The 21,629-nt window shown below is 36.0% G+C and overlaps 2 protein-coding genes across 3 annotated transcripts in view; one reads left to right on the forward strand and one right to left on the reverse strand.

The window, feature by feature from the left end:
• The window catches only part of LOC126974317 (potassium channel subfamily K member 9-like), a 119,565-nt gene that overhangs the window by 8,513 nt on the left and 89,423 nt on the right, over positions 1–21,629 (forward strand). The gene's annotated exons all lie outside the window — the stretch shown is intronic.
• LOC126974449 (collagen alpha-2(I) chain-like) lies at positions 1,672–20,753 on the reverse strand. Of its 2 annotated transcripts, XM_050821941.1 has the most exons (7): positions 20,629–20,753; positions 14,964–15,078; positions 9,743–9,919; positions 9,046–9,145; positions 8,192–8,264; positions 6,748–7,593; positions 1,672–1,780 (listed from the first exon to the last, which is right to left on the reverse strand). In XM_050821941.1, exons 1-7 carry the CDS (start codon positions 20,645–20,647, stop codon positions 1,686–1,688), a joined length of 1,425 nt encoding a protein of 474 aa, XP_050677898.1. In that variant the 5' UTR covers positions 20,648–20,753; the 3' UTR covers positions 1,672–1,685. The 2 variants fall into 2 exon arrangements, with proteins under 2 accessions (XP_050677898.1, XP_050677899.1); XM_050821942.1 differs by lacking the exons at positions 14,964–15,078; positions 20,629–20,753 and adding an exon at positions 14,435–14,497.

Here is a 21,629-nt window from a genome sequence, read left to right on the forward strand (position 1 = left end):
GATGGGCAGCAGCATCTTTCGAAGAGAGCACCATCATCAACCCACCTGCCAAGCGTGGTGATCATGGTAAACCCACCCCAAAATGAAATGAAAGCCATGATTGGTTCTGGCTATATACAATGTCAAGACACTGCGGACCGACGAGAAGTTGGATGAACTGGAGGAAGCTTCGAGCAGATTACAAAGGGACGTCGTGGGTCCGAAGACAGGGTGAGGACTCGATAATTCTAAACTCCGGACACCCGCTCTACTTCCCGGAGTGCGACCAATTGTCCTATGGTGGTGTTGGGTTCCGCGTTCATAAGTCTCTCGTCAACAACGTAACTGAGGTGGGGAGCGTGTCAACTAGCGTACGTAATACTCAGAATTACTGAACGGTATTTGCAGGTATCTGAAGGTCAGTCAGGTTTACGCTCCGACTTCAACACACGCAGACGAGGAGGTGGATGCCATGTACGAGGACATCTCAACAGCCATTCATACTCATAAGACCCACTTCAATTTTATCATGGGAGACTTCAACGTAACAGTAGGGCAATTTAGTTATGGAAATCGGAACGCCCGAGGCCAGATGCTGGCTGACTTCATGGAAAAGAAGAATCTCTTTATGATCTCCTTCATCATGAAACCAGAACAACGCAAATGGACTTGGGTAAGCCCCGATGGTGCCACCAAAAATGAGATTGACTTTAATAGGTCGACCAAAACACAGCTATCCAATGATGTCTCTGAGATCAACTAAGTGAAAACTATGAGTGATGTTCGCTTAGTTAGGACATTGAATATCAATCCATAACTGCAGCGGTCTCAGTGTACGTTCTGACCTGCACCCATCCAGATCCAAAACCCGGAAAACTTTCCACTCTAATTTCAAAACCACTTCGAATGCCTCGGTGACTACGTTGACGTGGACGAGTATAGGTGATAACAGGTTTGTGGTAAATGATTAAGCGGCTGGGTCGAAGGTCTTCAAGGCCAGCCGTTCAAAAAGCATCGAAAAAATCTCAGACTTGACCCTCAAATTGATGGATGTTAGACGCCAAAAGGTCCTTTAGTCCCCGGATGACGCTTCCTAGTATAGGCAGCTAAATATACAGATCTCCAATATACGCCACCACAATACACATTGTGTGAAGGCAGCCATAGAGCGTAATAAAGGCTCCAAGGTATTCGCCCGAGATTTGTCTATTGACCGAGCGAACTGATGAAGTAAGTAAATAACAAATTATTAGAAATTGATTGAATAAAAACACCAAAATAATATTTATTTATTCACACTGTTTAATTGTACTGTTACGAAACACGTGTTCTAAATATAAAAATACTAGAATATACAACTTGGACATAGTTATCGATTTTCATGCCACCTAGAACTAACTTCACGATGTAGAATTCAGGTGTCGGTGTGCGCGCGCGCATCGTAAAAATTCACTCTCATCATTTTTCTCCATCGCGCCAATTGTGTAACAGGTATACGCCGTAACCGCACACACGCTAGCATAAAGGTGCTTCACTTGCTAATATCACGGCCCCGAGTCCTTCTTTTTTTACTAGTCCGTGGATGTTATGAAATATTATTGACACATTCATAAAACCACAGTATTTTATTTATTATGCACAGAACAGCTGTCTGTCGAGTCAGCTAGTTAAGAATAAATAAAACAACACCGATAATTTAATCTCATTTAATGCTTGTGACAAGCACAAGACGTATGATTGTGGAAGTTCATATATATCTTAGACTTCATTTTGTTTCTGTTCCTTATGCGGCGCGAACATTCTGCAACCATTCATATAAATGTATACCAATCTACAGAAGGATGGAGTGATTGTAGAAAAACAAATCTATACTAATATTATAAAGCTGGAGTGTTTGTTTGTTTGAACGCGCTAATCTCTGGTACTACTGGTCCGATTTGAATGATTCCTTCAGTGTTGGGTAGTCCATTTAGCGAGGAAGGCTATAGGCTATGTTTTTTTTTCAAAATTAGGGATCCATAATAAAATTGCTATTTTGTAACACAAGGTGTAAAATCGAAAACCTATTTTTGCGTGCGCTGCAAAAACTATTGACAATAGAACAAAATGATGTACAGGCTATATATAGGCAATATTTTATTACTTATAAAACTATCGCGTGAATTATACTTTATATGGCAAAACAACGTTTGCCGGGTCAGCTAGTAGAGATATAAAATCATCACGAACTGAACTCGTATTAGCAATCCGGACAACTCTTTTACAATTAATGTAAATTTGTAACGTTCTAAATAAATTTAAATATAACTGCTGTTATGTAATACTAATTCCTTAAGATGTCACTTGAGAAATATTGGAATATCTTGGTGAAGTGTAACATAAAAAAGAGTGAATTGTGTATAATTTATATTTTATATTAAGAGATTCGAAATTTAGAAAAGATAATATACATATACTGCCTTATATGCCTCATAATTAAACACTTTTCGAAGGTATAAATCTATATTAGTTAAAACGTGTTTTAAGCCTAACGAACGTTCGATGAAATTCGTTATTCATATTCGGTAGATAAATCTCCCATAACTAATGCGTCTCTGTAGTACGCAATGTTGCCATTACATACAAAAAAATACGAAATTTTAACTAATTTAATGAGGAACTGTCAATGGAAACAGACATATTTTCAATGTCAATGTCAGTTGTCAAAAGTCGATGTCAAAATAAGTTCAAACTTCAAAAATCATCGTTTTGAAGTCTGTCGGTTTTCAATCTATGACGGATATATATCCAAAAACTTTGAGCGGTAAGCTATTTATCACATTAAATAACGTCAAATACTAGACAGCTGATCGATGTCGGCCATGTTTTTTTGCGTTCGAGTGCTTAAAATAGGCTTATAGAAGGATCCTAGCTACTATAAGTCACGTCAGCTTTATCGAAGATATTATGAGCGGTTTACCATTTTTTAACAAGCGTATATGAGCGATGTTTTAAATCTCCGCTAAGTCAGTATGAATAAGACAGATAGGCTTTAAATGTTGTGTTTTTCATTAAATAGAAAGGCAATTAGGCTTTTCTTTCATCCTCTAAGTGTGATAATATTATCATTATATAAATGGAAGTTTTTCCAGAAAAACGTACCAAACCACAATCATGTCAAAATTGAACTCGGAACACAAAACTGGTCACGTGATTTATATTAACGGACTGACAAAAATGGCAGCCCTACTGTCACTCATTAAATGACATCATGATATAGTAGCTCAACCCACATGTATGGACTACACTAATATTTATTAAACTTTAAATACGAATTCCTTAAATGTCATGTTTGTGGCTTGGAACTTTTTTAAGGAACTCTGTCCAAATATATATGTAAAAAAATTACATTGATATTTATCTATAACATGATCAACAATACATAATATAGGTACATATATAATCTATTAACAAAATAAGATAGTAGCTACTGGAAGTGACAGCCCTGTTAAAAATGTTGCCTCACAGATGATCTATTAAGTAATAGAACAGTAGCGTTACTCAGGTCTCCTTGAAATTTATACCTATGTCTGGCGGAGCGCTAGGGTTGGCACTCACAAAAAAAAAAAAATTAACTCGGACATCGAGCGATCTCGGAAGCGTCCGACGTGGCACTCAATTGTTTTGTCTCCCCAAGATTGCTTGGCGGCCTTCTAAATCGTGTGTATGTGTGCGTGCGTTGTATGAAGTTAAAGTAGCATTCTATTACTCTATTGTACCTTATGTTAGTAAGGAATTAGTATTAAAATAGCGGTAGTACGTAGTGAAAGAACGCGCATCTTTGTTGCATTTCAGTATTTACTCTATACCAATCAAACTTACATTCTTATTGCTGGTTCGTACTTAGGTCGTTGTTTAAAAATTTATTATTATTATTAAAGGCAAGTTCATCTGATCTATCCATTAGTTTCTTTTTTAATAATATTGACACACTTTTACATAAATTAGGCATAGCCTGTACTATGGGTACAAGACAATGATGTTATTAATGCAATAATACTTACTTAAAACAAACATAAATACATTTTATTTCATACAAAATTTATGAACGATGCGGGACTCGAACTCGCGACCTCTCGCGTTCCGTCAATTTCAAGTTCAACTCAATTTCCTAATATGCAAATATTCGGGTTGAGTAGATTATCAACTGTAAAGTAGATATATCAGGTTGTGGATACATCTGTAGATGAATCCACAACCTGAGAGTTGAACAAGAAATACAAGATTTATGAACGATACGTCACTGTCACGGATGGCTCAGTTGGAAGAGCGGTCGCGGGATCGTTATTCCCAGCGGTATAGTTAATCCCAGAAGTGATGGTTATCACATTGAAAAAAAAAATATTGTTCAACTGTTGTATAAACATTTTATAATTAACTAACTACATAATATTCGTTAAAGTATTATAGAACCCGTGCCATTAAAGAAACGAATCTGAAATGGAGACCACAAATGATTCGCTCTCAGTATTTTCTTTGATTACCGCGAGTGTTACACATTAAAATAAGACACTTTCTAAAGGATTAAAACACGTGTTGGTGTTACTGTGTTTTTACAATAGATTCACTGTACTATATTGTCTGCAAATTCTGCAAATACCACCTCCGAGACAACAAAATATGGCGCTAAACTTAATAATGACAACTATGATAAATACTATCTTGACTCATGTCAATCGCAGTTTATCCAAGCGTCACTCTCTTTCCGGCCGTTCCCATTATATTATCTACATATAGAGATTAATTACTACCTTCTACTGTCAATAATCTGAAGCTGTCCCAATATACCCGATAAGTCATTCTTATCGCCTTACATTGGGACGCGTGAATTGCAATTTCCATACAAACTTCTATCACTGCTAAGCTATACGTCGTCCCATTGACAGAGAGCGTGTACGGATAAGGTGAGTTACTGTCGTTAAGTTTATTGGGACAGAAAAGTCAACGATAGTTACGATTTTTATCTCAAGTAGGAGATGGACTGAATATTAGGAACGGCCGTAAGAAAAAAGCGATTTACTCGGTTGTATGAAACGTGTAGTCATTGATAGATTGACAGATGACGGCTATAATCTTGTAAAAAACGGAGATAGCCACAAGCCAAATCCGTTATAAGCAACTGTTCACTTTCAAACTTAGCCGGATTATACTTCGTTGTCTTAATAAATTACATTAAGACTTTTTACTATTTCAAACTTATGTCAAATCACTGCACGTTTCATACTAAACTGAATTTAATATTTTTACATAAGCAGTCCCGCCTCTTATTACGTTGTATTAATATCCTCTTTGCGTAGTCCCCCTGAAAATGTGACCTGGAGAGGTCACGAAACGTCGGGTTAACTAAAATAATAATAAAAATGTAACTTATACGCAAAATTTCATGTAAAACTCAGTTATACACGTTTTAATCATTTAAAGGAATGCTGCGAGAGTTTCTTGCGCCGCTTCTGCTCTCTCAGAGCGCCATTTGTTTCCGAAGCGGTAGTAGTATCTAGTATATTAGAAATGCATCAAAAATAATACTAAAGGAATCAATTTTGAGAAAATAAATGCCTTTTATTTTAGTTTCGTTTCATTATTGGCACGGGTTATAACTACTGATATTATCACATAACATTACTACATGGTTAGCATTTAGCAGTTAGATTCAAAACGGAAGAAACTTTTGAATAATATTACACATTACACATCATATACTTTCAATATAGCAGCGTATAGACTTGCGTGCAAGAGATAATAACATCTCTTACGGAGACAAAGCGAGATAGAAAAGGAAAGCGAATGTAATGTAACTGTAACCGATTTTGATTGACAAGTCGTAAACAGTCAGCCACGCTTAGCATATATTAATATGTCTTTAAACGAGCAATTCTTGTATATACATATATAATCTGTACTTCGGAAACAGCTCCATCGATTTCCATAAAATTTAGTATACAAGGGATTTTGGAGACGATTAATCGATCTAGCTAGGTTTCAATTTAAAAAAAATGTAGTTTTATCCGTGTTTAAATGAGCAACAGCTACAATAACATTAGAATACAAAGGTAAATTTCGCCACTATACACAAAACTGTAATAGCTCTGGGACATTGGGTGATCCGGAAAGCAGAAGACCCCGGTTCGAATCCAGATGTCCTATTAGTTTTTATTTATCAAGCTTTGTACATTCTTAAAAATCCGAGAAAGGCTTGACCGTACAGATATTTGAATATTAAACTAACGAACGCACACATTGGAAAAATCATAATTGGTCATCTATTATCAGGCTGTCAGGTCTTCTATAGGCCGACCGTTTGTCTGAGTCCTCGCCTGCGGGGTACAGGGGCGCGGGGGTATGACGGCAAAGGGGACTGAGACAGGTGCGGGCGGCGGGGGCGCTTAGTGAAATGAGCGATTACAAATTTCGCCCACCGCCCGCACCTGTCTCAGTCCCCTTTGTCGTCATACCCCCGCGCCCCTGTACCCCGCAGACGAGGACTCAGATAAACGGTCGGCCTATAGTCGCTAATGTATTGTAAGTATATGCTAAACACGGTTAGCCATATAACAAGCTTAATAATTAGTTGTCTAATAATTGAAAAGTAATTGTATCATTATAATATTATTTTTAATTAGTCTAGGAATATTAGTACCACTGTCCTACGAGCACTACACAAGTATTTAACACTAAGATTGTACGAGTACATTGGCTGTTATCACAGACACATATCACACACTTAATTACCATAGTTTCTAGGCCCTATTTGGCCTGTTGGACCGCCGGGGCCCACAAGTACTTGGCGTCCCGGGCCTATGATTCCTGTAGGGCCGCCGGGCCCAATTAAAATACCACGATTTGATGATGGCCGATTTATAAAAACTCTGGGTCGATTCGGCCCTATTATTCCTGTCGGTCCACCTGGTCCGACTAAAACGGGTCGATTTTGAGCTGGACCTATAATGCCAGTTGGTCCACCTGGTCCAACTAAAACGGGTCGATTTTGTGCTGGGCCTATAATGCCAGTAGGTCCACCTGGGCCTACCAAAATGGCTCGATTTCGCGATGGTCCTATAAAGCCAGTTGGTCCACCTGGCCCCACCAAAACTCCCCTTTGTGCTGTTTCACTTGGTCCTAAGTCTCCTTTATGTACACCAGGCCCGACTAATACAGGTCGGCTATATGACGGACCTAAAATGCCAGTTGGTCCATCTGGACCTGTTAAAACTCCTCTATCATCTGATGTACTCGGTATTCTATCGAACGATGGACCCACGATACCAGTCGGCCCTGATGGCCCAACTAAAACTCCCTGGAAATCCTCGGAGTGCAAATTTCCAGGAGAAGTCCCCACAAGAAAAGCAGGGCTTTTGTTATTATTATCAGCTGGTCCGATAATTCCTGTAGGACCTTGGGGCCCTATTAAAATTGGTCTACTGTTAGTCTCTTTATTCGGTCCAATAAATAGTCTCGTATCAGTGCCAGTCCCGCGGTCAGGGTGACCAACAAAGTTAGGTGCCTGAAAGGTCCCGACCGCGTTCCCTTGTTCCTGCTGTAGGAAGGGACGCCCGTCGTTCACCTCGTTGAAGAATTCTGGAAATATACCATTTTGTTGTCAATTATAAAAAAAAATGTCATTAATATTATTTACAATGCAGTTAATGTATCAAAAAGGCGTAAAAGAACATATGAATTACATTAATAACAAAAACAAACCACACAGAATAAGTAAAAAAGAGTTAAAGGGCTTGGATAAAAAACATCATATAAAAAATATCACAAAAAATTTTTGTTGTTGATGTTCTTGAAGTAGGTATTGTGTAGGAGTTATTGCTATCAAAAGGAGCTGACTCAGCGTCATGCTCTGTTAGTATCTTACCAATACAGCGCTGGTTTCCCCCTAGTGAACATGTTCCCCATTGACTTACACCGAGAATGACACCCAATTTGAAAAACACCCAGAATTCCAGAAATATAATATTTGATTTGTTATATTTAATTATGAGATCGTTTTATAAAAATATGTGTTAGTTATTTATCTTACTGTTGGTATATATATATTAATATTTACACATTTTTATAATTTTGTTGTAAAAGTATTATACTTCATATAATATAACATTGAAAAGTCTAATACATCATCGAACTCTGTTTCTTTACTTAAGATATTAATATTGGAAGTTGAAGGTACCTCTGTTTGCTTGGATGGTTGGTTTCTTGGCCTTGTCGTAGCAGCACAAGTATTGATTTGAGCCGCAAGCGTTCTGTCAAAAAGAATTATCTTAATTTATATAAGTTACGTGACACGTTGTTTGTCCGCGATGGACTCCTAAATTAATGAACGGATTTTAATGGGGATTACTTCATGGAGTGCAGTTCAGTCCAACTTGAGAGATAGGATAGTTTTTATATCGATTTGGGACCCATTATTGTTTTTATTTTCAATATTTGTTTTGTATGGACATATTTTCTATGAGAGAATTTAGTGACTCACGGTGTGACAGTTCCGCTGTGAAACAATTTCATTATAACAACAGGGAGCATTTTAATCGAAATAATTCTTGATGTTTTGAAATATTATTGGCAAATTCCTATAAAACAGTATTTTTTTTATTATCTACAGAACAACGTTTGTCGGGTCAGCTAGTAGGTAGTTATATACAATCCACTATACTAATTAAAGTATTAAATAGGCTTATATTAGATTCTTAGATATCTTCTTCTTATTGTCAGCTATTGGTAAATCTTTATAACAGAATTGAATCATATATTCAAGTTGCGACTCGACTTTCTTTGACGACTCATCTCTGTGGTACTAAATCGGTAAAGATATTATGCTTAATTTTCGGAGTGCTAAAATGGGGACATAAATAGTTTAATTTATTTTAATTGCTTGATGTAGATCTGGAATAAGGTTTTCGTTGCTCAATTTAAGCTTCATTTCATTTGGTTTTGGCCTTACCTGTAGATACAATTTAGTTTGTAAAATTATCGGGCACCAAATACGTTAGCGATTTTATTTGAATACAAAGTTGTATTACTTACGGCATAGTCAGTACGGAGGTTGCAGTGCGGGGTGCTCTCACACTTGCAGTACTGCAGCGTGTCCAGGGTGCCGTCTGACTCCACATCCACACCTTGATACCTGTATCAATAACAGAATCAAAATCCTCGTCATCTTCGGTTTAAAGAACTTTAATTTCTCATTAATCTTGGACAGAAGAGCTATTTTTTATCTATTGTTAAAAAAATATGCATTACAATGGTAAATGTTCGGAAAATTTAAGCCAATCAGAAGGCAGTTGTAGAAATAACTTTTCTGATACCTACATATATAAGGCTTAGTTGTAAATTGCTTTAATAAGTAGATTATATGTAATTTTGTATATATATTTCACTATCTAATACAGAAATTCGGAATTTGATTTTTTTATATGGATTACAATTAATCAAATCTTCTCATATCAGTCCAGATTCAGTGTTATATTATCTTTTCTTTTAATTTGTTAAAGAAAAAAAAGAACCAACAACTTGATTTTTTAAATTTTATTTTTCTCATAAATTTTGAGGTTATGTGAATAAAATGTGAAAACAAAAGTTGTAGATGTACCTAAAACTTGCAATGGAGCCTCCACTGGTAAGTGTTCTACTCCCATTATTTATGATATATTATATTTTCTGCTACACTATGAAAATTACCCAGTATAATTGCATACAAAATGTATCATCAACAATACCGGACCTGTTCTTCGCATCCGTGTTGGGGTACAATGGGGCACGCCCGATCTGCATGGAGCGGTGCACGTGCACGGGGTACCGACCTGCTCCTACCCCACGGTTGTAGAACCCCTCAGTATCCGTGGCTGGCTTGAACGCCACGTCTCCAGCATCACCCTCGTCTCTCAAAATGCTATTCTTCCTGGAAATCATCACATTTTACAAGGTCAATACACTTTACGGACTCCCCCTTTCAAAATCAAATTCAAATATTTTTATTCAAAATAGGTCATGATTTCACAAAGTCTATACCTACCACCCATTCGAAAGTGTATGCCTCAGACCTGAGAAGATCGGGCGCAAGAAACTCAGCTGCTCAGTTTTTTTGTTACGCCAAAGAAGAATAACTCATTTTAGTCATATATAAGTACACCCACACTTTTTGAAGTAAAAACTTCATTAGCATCGATGTGATTTGAATGTCGATGAAACGAAAAAGCGAGACAGTAAAAAGAGACAGACACATAAATTCATAAGATGGAGAAAATGAGATAGGAAGAATTATACAGTGTTTTGGTACCAGGCGATCATAGTTGAAGAAGAGATTGTCTTATGTATGACACGAGTATACCTTAATATATTCTGACGACATGCGCACGACGTATTACTACATAGACACCAGGAGAACATAAATATGGTAGCGTAGATAGTAGTAGTGTCTTTCATAGCGGTTGAAATCATGTGTGATCCTGGTAACATGTACCAGGACTTCATATGCAGTTTAGAGGTTCCTGCACATTGCAGGTTTCACTTGTGACATGTGTAATTTATAAGCACGTAATTATTTTTTTGAGTAAATGAGCGCTTTCGCCTTGTAACACCTCTATAGATTTTAATGTGTTGACTTTTGACTGCAGATATCCATAAAAATGTACATTACAATAAGCATCTGATTTCAAAAACAATTCCTACAAAATAAGAGAATCCAATCCTAACAGAAAGTGGTGAATAATAATTATTTATTTCGCAATATCTGATCTTCCAACTGAGCCGACTGTTCGAGTGACGTATTGTCATGAAATCTTGTATGCTTTGTCCAACTCGCAGGTTGTGGTTTCAATTAATTATTTATTTATTTATTTACAAATCAGCAGAAAATTTGTGTGTCGTTAGTTAATTGTTAAATTAATGTACACACACATTATGATTACAATTCAGCTGCTAGTCACTTAGGTAACTATTACTCGGTGATGGGTGACGGGTGGCAGGTTTCAGGTGAAAGGTGAACACCTCCAAACAGTTGGTGATTGGATGTTTCGCAAACTCGATACAGATTGTATCAAAAGTAAAAGTACCAACGTTTGTAATCAATATGTGGCAACATAACCGAGATTTTGTAATTTGTAAGACGAGAGTCTGTAGCGTAATAGATTTTGAAGTTTTCGGTTAGAGGTTTAAATCTTTATATATAAACACTTGGTATACGTGAGGAAGCTACATCAGTTCGTAAAGGGTCATTGACAAGGGGAGCAAATCTGATAAGGAACTCCCAGCCCATCTTTTAAATCATATATCTACTAAGCGTTAATTAATTTAATATTATACAATTTTTGGTTACCTGCGCCGAACCCAACAAGAACCATGCATCATTATTTTATTAAACAATTTTTGGAAAACTTACAGCTAGGTTAGCTACAGAAGGACCATTTAAAGTTTTCACAGATAGGAATGCATATAATTATGATATAAGAGTTATGTGGACAACAAAAACGAAGATTATTTAAGATGATACAGAAAAAATAACTAAAGACCAAAAATTTACAATGAAATCTGATTAAAAAAGTATATTATATCCTCTATATAAAACCTTCTTTGTCAAGGAAATTTTAATATAGTTCTAGAACTTGTCAAATCAAATCAAATCACAATCACTTTATTCATGTAGGTCAAGGAAAAGACACTTATGAATGTTAAAAAAATTTTTTTCTTATTGAATCTACCGCTACTTCGTAAAGGGCTGAGCTAATGAAAAGGAGTAGCAAGAAACTCATTGCCACTCTTTTATATCAAGACTAGCTGACCCAGCAAACGTTGTATTGCCGATATTAAAATCGCGATACAAAAGTAATTGTTGATCGTAGATAGGTGAAAATTTGAAGTTGTATGTATTTTTAATGCTGACTTATAATCAAACAAATTAATAAAAAAATGTCAAAAAATAAAAAATAAATCGTTTGGACCACCCTTAAGGGGGATGAAAAATAGATGTTGTCCGATTCTCAGACCTACATGAGAATCGGTCAATCCATTTCGGAGGAGTTCGGTCCCGCACATCGTGACACGAGAATTTTATATATTAGATTTACATATTCATCGTTGTACAAATCATTTCAATAACAATATAATATTATGTAAAGTGATGCAACAAACATACTTAAACTTCAAATAGTCAATGCCTTACACTAGTAGGTACGTCAAAAAAGTAAATATTAATACAACAGTTACTGAGTATAGTAGCTGCATCATCCACATCATCATCATCATCAGCCAGAAGACGACCACTGCTGGACAAAGGCCTCCCCCAAAGATTTCCACGTCGATCGGTCCTCCGCTGCCCTCATCCAACGTATTCCGGCGATCTTGACCAGATCGTCTGTCCATCTTGTGCCTACCAACAGTGCGTCTTCCGGGATTTGGTCGCCATTTGAGGACTTTACAGGCCCAACGGCCATCTGTCCGTCAAACTATGTGCCCTGCCCACTGCCACTTCTGTTTCGCAATCGTTTGGACTATGTCGGTTACTTTGTGCATCATCTACACACACCGTAATTAAACAATGCTCAATGAGTTCTTGTATATCAATAGCCACAATTTAATCATAACAAAATATGGTCAATAGTAATTTGAGCCTGGTCATTAAACTATATAAAACTATTTATGAGAAAACGTAACAGAACGTAACACCTGATATTAATTGATACAGCCTGTATTACTATTTAGTGCGAAATTCTAAGCCGAATCTCAACTGCATTCGTCAGCTTAAAACATAATATCAGTATTATTGGCACAGTAATTTCATTAACTATGGCGATCAATGATGATCTATACAGTAAAGACAAATCAATTAAGTCGTATAAAAACAAAGCCTAAATATGGAACATGCCACAAATTACGCCATAATAACCATCAAATGCATGGGAGAAAACTGTGCTCACATTGTCTTTAAGCACACTTTTGTCGTTCCGCTATCAGACTGCGAATGATATGTGAATAAATAAAATAATAGACTCTTCTTATATTGTGCATACAAATACACACACACACAAAGACACACACCCATTTTATATTTTTATTTATTAAGATGTTTCACCAAAGATACTTTTTTAACTAGTTTCGGGATCAAGAGTCCACAATTTTCATATTAATGCAAACCCGTTTTCGAATTTTATAACAATTTACAAAAAAGCAATGCAAGTAACTAACTAGTAGGTATATAATATTATGTACATATAAATAACATAGTACATGCAATTCTAGTTATATGCTATTATTGTGTAGAGGTGAGAATAAAGTATGTTTAGAATAGAAAACATGTATTTGTAATATAAGTAATTGAAATTGAAACGAGACCAATTTTAAACACAAATATTAGTACCATCTAGATTTAACGGCCGCTATACAATATCTATTTTATACGCAATTGTGGGTGAAGTAACATATTATAAAATGATTCAATTTGAGTTTATAACGTATAATAACGATGACGCAAACTGAACCATATCGCTATACAATCGCGGAGAACAATACCAGGTATCTGGTAACTGGTCCCAAGATGTCGGCCAAGGTTCAGTGTTCGGACCTCGTGCTGCCGAAGTCTGACCAAGCGAGACGTTGCATGTCTTCACAACCTTGCCCGCTTGAGAATTTTTATTACATTTATTAAAATGTAAACAATACATATATTGCGTTAATAAGAACAATGGCAACAACCGAACCAAATAACAATTGGATTGAAAATCTCATTCTAGCATTCAAGTTACAAGATATTATCACTGTGCCTATGTACAGACTCAAGTCTGGCGAAACTGTTCTTGATTGTGATGTTTGTTTGATTAATAGTTAATTGTATTATAGATAGTAAATTATTATTTTAAGTTGTAGAGGTATATTGACCTATCTACCAGCCTTTAACGATCTGCATCGTCTTATCTTTAATTCATCTTGCTGTTAATTACTATCGGTGTCAGAGGTAGGGATAAATATTATAACACTAGCTGAACCGACAGACTCTGTTCTGTCAATAAAAAAAATATGTAAGTATTCGGGCTATAATATAATCTAAGCTATCGGAAATGTATAATCAAAGAAAATGAGTTAAAAATGAATGCTTTTATAATATGTAATAACAAAATATATCGTATTTGTGTAAACAGATTTTTTTTTACTTAACCGCTTTATAACTGTGAATTTTTTAAAGTATAAACATGGATAAAGTATGTTATTATTAAGAGGTGGACATAATATGCCCTCGCGGACGTTTTTGTAAATCCAGATAAAATACACAATTCCACAATACATTATTTTATTATATCTCAAATTGTTTAGACAGCGTTTTCGTTGAAAGCTCCCAAATGGCTTATTTTTCCGACACCTCTAACAAATATCGTTAATCTATACAAAAATATATGTATCTACTTAACAAATTATATACGAAAACCTTCCTCGAGAACCAAGCTATCAACTGGTGAAATCAGCATGTAAATCGGTGCACAGAGAGACGTGGCGGAGGACTTTGATTTAAAATAATATGTAGTGACAACGAGCTGCCGTTTTCGTATCAATCCATAGATAATATCGGAATGTGTGTTTGTTACGTTGAAGTTGCTAACAAAGTGTTTATTGAAATTACTTTTATCGAGGCAACTATCACATATATAAATATACTACTTTTTAAAAGATTCAATGGAGGATTAAACATTCTGGAAATACAAATAAGTAATGCTAATTTTAATTACATGCCTTGTGTTTCCTTAAAAATTGTGTGTAAATTTCTGTGTGCTTATTATGAATGCACGGATTTGGATGAAATCTTTGAAACAGCTGGACCTGTGTTATCAGGACTGCCACCCTCGGTGTGTGCTAAGGCCTTTAATTTAGGCTACTTTTACTGTAGGCAATAAATCTGACTCAGTGGCCAGATTAACACAATCTTTAGGGTTCATATAACACAGATAGCATATACCGACCTGTCGATTAGAGGTTCGTCGGGAAAGCGCACTTTGCCGTCGATACGGGGGGAGGCAGCGGCAACCAGGCTCGGTTCCGATACACACCACGCTGCCACCATATACCACACTGCCGCTGAAACATATGATGATGACAGACTTAAAGTCAGAAGGTTGCAAACATTATATATAGATACTTAAATGGCAAATTTTAATAGTAAGTAATCCTAAGTTCATCATTAGTTGGAATGCTTAAGACCAGAACTGACGATAACATTGTGAATTTTTATGGTCTGGTCAGATTTCTGGTTTATAGAAAATCTATGGATTATCCCAAAATTATCTTTATATTCTTAGCGGCAAATTCATTTTATTCATCACTAGCAAGAATATAAATATGCGTAGAAGTACGTAACAAGGTTTTTTTTAAAGAAAATAAGAGACGAGACGAGCAGGACGTACAGCTGATGATTATTGATCTACAGGATCTACTTTAGATTAGTGTTACAGAGCTATATGACCAATATGGTAAAATTTGTCAAATATACGAAAATATCAGCTTCATCTTTTTTTTGGATAATATCCTACAGCTTGGTTATAATTATTATGATTTGGGGATTGAAATGGACTGAAATCCTAGGATCTATTGTATTATATTCTAGCTCCTGCTTGCGCTAGCACGCCTGTCTTCAACTCCCTGTGTCTGAAAGAAATGGAAAAGAATCGAGGCTACTAACTAGGAAACTTATTACTGTGCTGCAGTTTAAATTATATCCTCGAGACCTATTACTTTTAAGAGGCGTACGATCCTCAGAGGGTTTAGGCAGATTAGTTAGTTAGATGATTTTGATGTCAGGATTTGATTTGTAATAGTTATGATAAAGACACGGTGTTTTGTGAGGGCAATCAGCGATGACGTGATTGCATTGTCTCCGCCAGCTGGAAGGACGCGTATGTAATTATACAAGCAACCCGTAATTGCGATCATTGCCTATTAGATGATTCACTCATCGCTTGCAATATTAAAACAATTTGATCAAGTAAATATTCAATGACTAGGTATATACTGCAATACAATCCCAGTGGGACGCTCTTTTGCACAGGATGCCAGCTAGGGCTATGGGTATCACAACGGCGCCTATTTCTGCCGTGAAGCAGAAATGTACAAGCATTATTGTGTTTCGGTCTGAAGGGCGCCGAAGCTAGCGAATTTACTGGGCAAATGAGACTTGACATCTTATGTCTCAATCTCTACTCTTATGTCCATTGCCCTCCTAGGAAAGAGTATACTCCCACCTTAAAGGCCGGCGCATCCCTTGACCCTGGGATTCGTGGATGTTTTAGCTCGTTTGCCCCTTATAAAAAAGAATTATGTTGAATGGTTTATGAAATCCGCCTTAGACCTAGGTGATACTTGGAATTATGAATGATTTTTGATGATGATTTTAAAAGTGAAACTTTTGTTGACTTAATATTTTTCGTCAATCTATCGCATGTTGCATTACAGCCGGCAATGGAATAGGGGTGATGTTGAATCTTTAATTTCAACTACTGCTTTCAAATCAGTTTGGCCATGTAGTCTAAGACGCCAGATTTAAGCTCTGGATCCAGAGAGGGAGCATGGGTTCGAATTCCTACTTTATTATGAATAAGTAAAGCATAATATACCTACCTAGTCTTGCCATAAATACTAAAACAAAGAAAAAAATTTCTTTTGAAAATAACATTTATTACTTTTACAGTGTGTTAGTTTGATACATATATATAAAACAATTTAAAATATAAAAAGCGTATTCCAAGTGGTCTCCAATGGCTGCAATATAGTCTTTTAAATGTTGAGGCCAGTTATCAATAGAAGCAAGCACGCTTTCCATGGGAATATTCTTCACTGCCAATCGTACGGATTGTTATAGAGACTCCAAATTATCATGGTGTTTAGAGCAAGCCGTAGGCTCTAAAACTGACAATTGTAATCCTGCGGATTAAGATCGGGACTAGACGAAATCTCGAGCAATTGCCAATTCCGTGGCCATCTGGAGGGCAAAGCCAAACTAGCTTCAAAGAAACTGGGCGTCATAAATAGAGCACGGCAATACTTTCTATACAATCAGCCGGCCCACATTCTAGCGCTCTACAAAGCGCAGGTCCGGCCTCACATGGAGTATTGCTGTCATCTCTGGTCTGGCGCACCCCAGTATCAGCGCGATCCATTTGACCGCGTGCAACGCAGAGCAGCTCGAATTGTCGGGGACCCAGTACTCTGTGAACGGCTGGATCACTTGGCATTGCGTAGAGACGTCGCTTCATTGTGTGTCTTCTACCGCATTTATCACGGGGAGTGTTCCGAAGAGCTGTACAACCTGATTCCTGCCGCCGAATTTCACCTTCATACGACACGCCACAAGTTACGATATCATCCCCACCATCTGGATGTGTGGCGGTCCTCCACAGTGCGGTTTTCAAGGAGCTTTCTTCCTCGTACCACGAAGCTGTGGAATGAGCTTCCCTGTGCGGTGTTTCCGGGACGATACGACATGGGTACCTTCAAGAAAAGCGCGTACACCTTCCTTAAAGGCCGGCAATGCTCTTGTGATTCCTCTGGTGTTGCAGGAGAGTGTGGGCGGCGGTGATCACTTAACACCAGGTGAACCGTACGCTCGTTTGTCCTCCTATTCCATTAAAAAAAAAAAATACGACAGCCAGTCTTCAGCTCTGATGAAGTCCGAAATGTTTCCAACCAAGACTGCGTAGACCGAGCTTTATGACCCGGCGCCAAGTCTTGCTGGAAGGAGTCTTAGTTATTGAACATGGAGTTGTTAAGGGGCTTCACTACCATCTCAAGAATAGTATTTTGATACACTTGTGCCGATGTTTTCATACCTTTTTCACAAAATGGCTTAGTCACTGGTTCATAGCTAGTACCCCACCAAACCATCACTGAAGTCGGATAGCGCTCACGTTGTACTCTGTCGACGAATTGGGAAGCTTCCTTAGAGCTTTGAGCATAAGTACGGTCATTTTGTTTGTTAAAATGTTGCTAAATTGTAAAAAGAATCTGTGATCTCCCTTTGAGTACCGCTTCAGTAGTTGTTTTGATTTTACCACCATATTCTTTTTAAAATTATCCGTTAAGAAATGACTAGTACGTCTCTTACAGAGCGCAGGTCTTAAGTCATCTTTTAAAATACGCGACATGATTCTAGGTGCTATCTTCATCTCCCGAGTTAAAATCTTTTGGTTTGCGACAGGACTTCAAACCCCATTACTGCTTTAACCACCTTTTTCGTACGAACAGTACATTGACTGCCAGATCTTTTTCTGTCACAAATTGATTTTACTAATACAAAGCGTATGGAGTGTTTTAAAAATGTTAAATTTCGGGAAGAAGATAATTGTTGGTTTTAGTAATGATTATAGTGATTGCAAAGTTTGAAAAGTATTTTACATTTTACAATACTACGTCAATTACTGTTTTTGATCTTGTTTTTGATATAGTGTGCTTGCTGCACTCTCCAAATCTCAATCAACGGTCTCCAATGAAAATATTTACATTACACCTCTAAACTGCATTTAAACTCCTGGTACATCTTGCTAGGATGAAACATGATTTCAACTTCTATGAAAGACATTACTATCACCCGCTACCATATTTATGTTCTCCTGGTGTCTATGTAGTAATACGTCGTCTGCATGACGTCAGAATATATTAAGGTATACTCGTGTCATACATAAAACAATCTCTTCTTCAACTATGATTGCCTCGTACCAAAACACTATATAATTCTTTTTCGTTTCATCGACTTTCAAATTACACCAATGCTAAAGTAGTTTTAACTTCAAAAATATTAAAATTTAATGAAGTTATTTTAAAACTGACCTTAAATATTTTTGTATTATATTATCCTATTTACCTTGCCTAGTGCGTGGGAGTTACTTACATACTAGATATGCAAGCATCAAGGATAGACTGACGCAACACAACCATTTCGGGATATAATATAACCTTTGTAAGAAGCCGCGGGTTAAGGTTACACTTTATTTCGATTTAATTTGAGGTTGGCGAGTTGAAATATTAAGTACCCAACCCAAAACAGTGTACAAACCCACGAGCGAGATACGAATTTAACGCTAAGTTGCAGAATGAAATAATTAGTAGTTTATAGTTATTTATGCAACTGTTGTTTAATAAGGGGTATTAAAACACGAATGTGGCTTTATAATAGTATCACATGAGTGTTTTAATACCTAAGTATGAACAGTTGCATACAAGACTTTATCTACGAGAACACCCAGAATATGAAGCCTCTAAAAGATTCTGAAACTAGTAGTAACCTAATATCATCCATTACTACAAATAAACTAAGTACTTATTAATGAAATAATTATTTATTTTAGTAGTAATTTACATTTTGTATAGTGCAATAATTAAAATTCACTTGAATATTATGTTCTTTTGTAGCGTTTAAAAAGAATCGCTCATTTTTTGTAAACAAAACAATAAAAATATCGAAGAAAAATGGCGGGGATTCGAATAACTTACTTTTTTTTACGGCGCGCGATGTACTGGTAGTGTGGAACGCGCGTAAACGAAAATGTTATTTTTTTGAAATTCATACAGATACCACGCATCGAGCAATAAGAATGTGGCTGTCTGTTAAAACTCTTTGAGCATGAAGGGATTGAAAAAAAAAAATAGGAGTGCTGTTATGAAATTCAGTACAACATTACAACACTCGTTTGGATGATGTATTGGTTATTAGAACATTGGGTGTTTTAATGTTGGCAATAAGCTAACTGTTTCAGAATCTTTAATACAGGATTTAAAGCATGTGTGTAGATAATAAATATTTGTGCAATGAAAGAAATCAATGTTATTTAATCTTATTAAACTTATATATAATTATACTTTATAGACTGTGAGTAAAAGCTTAACACAGTCGGTAAGAACTGACAAAATAAATTATGTAAGGATGTTTAATTTAAAAAAAATTTTTTTTTTTTAAATTTAACATCTTAATTTTTTAAATAAAATACTATTCGAAAAATTAAAACGCGTTTGTTTGTAACTGTATTTTTATATTAGAAGAGGACACTGTTGGTAAATTTTGCCATAAACCACAGTGACAATTATGAAAAATATCCCGACTCCTGTTAATCACAGTCCCCCTGAAAATGTCTGCCTAGGTCACGAAACGTTGGGTTAAAAATAATAATAATTAAAATGTAACATATACACAAAAAAATAATGTAAAAATACAGCTACAATCAGATACGTTTCACTCCAATTCAAAAAAAAACAAATTTCGAATTCAATGTGACAAATGCGTTACTCAAAGAAGTACTTGGATTAAAATAAAAACTCCTTGGTAAAAGATTTAGATTGAGATGTTGAGAGATCCAGAGTGAAACTATTTTCTTTTTCTGGACTTAAAAATTTACAACTTTGGTTGTTTTGTTTATTCAATTAGCTTTGAAAGTGTTCTTTTTTAAAAGAGTGGAACGAACGTAGCTGAAACATCTCGCAATATCAATCATGTGCTTGGAGAGAATACGTCCACCGTACTCCACTCCGTACCCTCTGCGGTTTTGTTTTAACATTTCCGTAGAGGAAAATAAGACTTTTATTAATATGCCCTTAATAAGACTTTAATTAATTAATTATTAATTAAAGAAATATATAATTTACCTTTTGTTATTAGCTCCATTTTATGTCACAAACATTTATAACTGTTGATATTTAGTGTCAGCTCGGCGTGGTTGCGGGTACATTAGCTGAAGTCGGTAGAAGCTGGTTGCTGACTGCGTCCGCACTCAAAACAGAACTGAATGTGTTTCGCGACGCAATGGTCATTTCAGGGCGGCTTGCAGTCCGTTCAAACAGACGCAAGGCCGAACTTATACACCGAGAGATGCTGATTTTATATTTATTGTTTTGATTTTATTTTTACAATTTTAGGAAAACTCACAGCTATCAAATATTGCAAATTACTTCACTAAATTCTTAAGGCCAATTAAATGTTTCCACTTTTTACAAAAGTTTAAAAGAAAATACGATAATTAAAAGGATTTTTTAAAATATAATTTGAAAATAGCAAGCACACATATTGTAATCATACTATGTTAATAAAAGCATAAAACATAACAAAATGGTGAAATATATATATATAAAGTTGAATGGTGGCTTGTCTTGAACTCATATTAAGCTGAATATTTGGCTTTGTTACAAATCTACAATGATTTCATTTACACACATTTACATATTTTAAAAAAAGTTACAAAGAATATATGAAAAAATTTAAAGTAACACACATCACATGGATACACATATACATAGTATCACTAAATCATTGAATTTGTATATTCGTTTTCCATTTTATTTGTTTTGTTAGATCCGTTCAGATTAATATTATTTAAGTCTTGTTTCTCATGGTTGTAACAGTAGTGAGAAATATTACTAGACGACCTATGACGGAGCGTAGAAAAATGGCACCCTGGTCAAAATTAAACTCGTGATATTGAAACTTAAAAATGGAATTTGTCGTGTGACTGTATTCGTATTGCAATGTGGTGTACATTGGTGTGGTGCTCAATCCAATGCAAATAGTTAATTTAATAGGTTTCGTAAAGGTCGGTCTTGTTAACAGGTAAGAAAATCAAGGGTTACTTATCAATATGTCATACCTAAAA

The sequence above is a fragment of the Leptidea sinapis genome, chromosome 32 (assembly GCF_905404315.1).
Source record: "Leptidea sinapis chromosome 32, ilLepSina1.1, whole genome shotgun sequence".
Lineage (NCBI taxonomy): Eukaryota > Metazoa > Arthropoda > Insecta > Lepidoptera > Pieridae > Leptidea > Leptidea sinapis.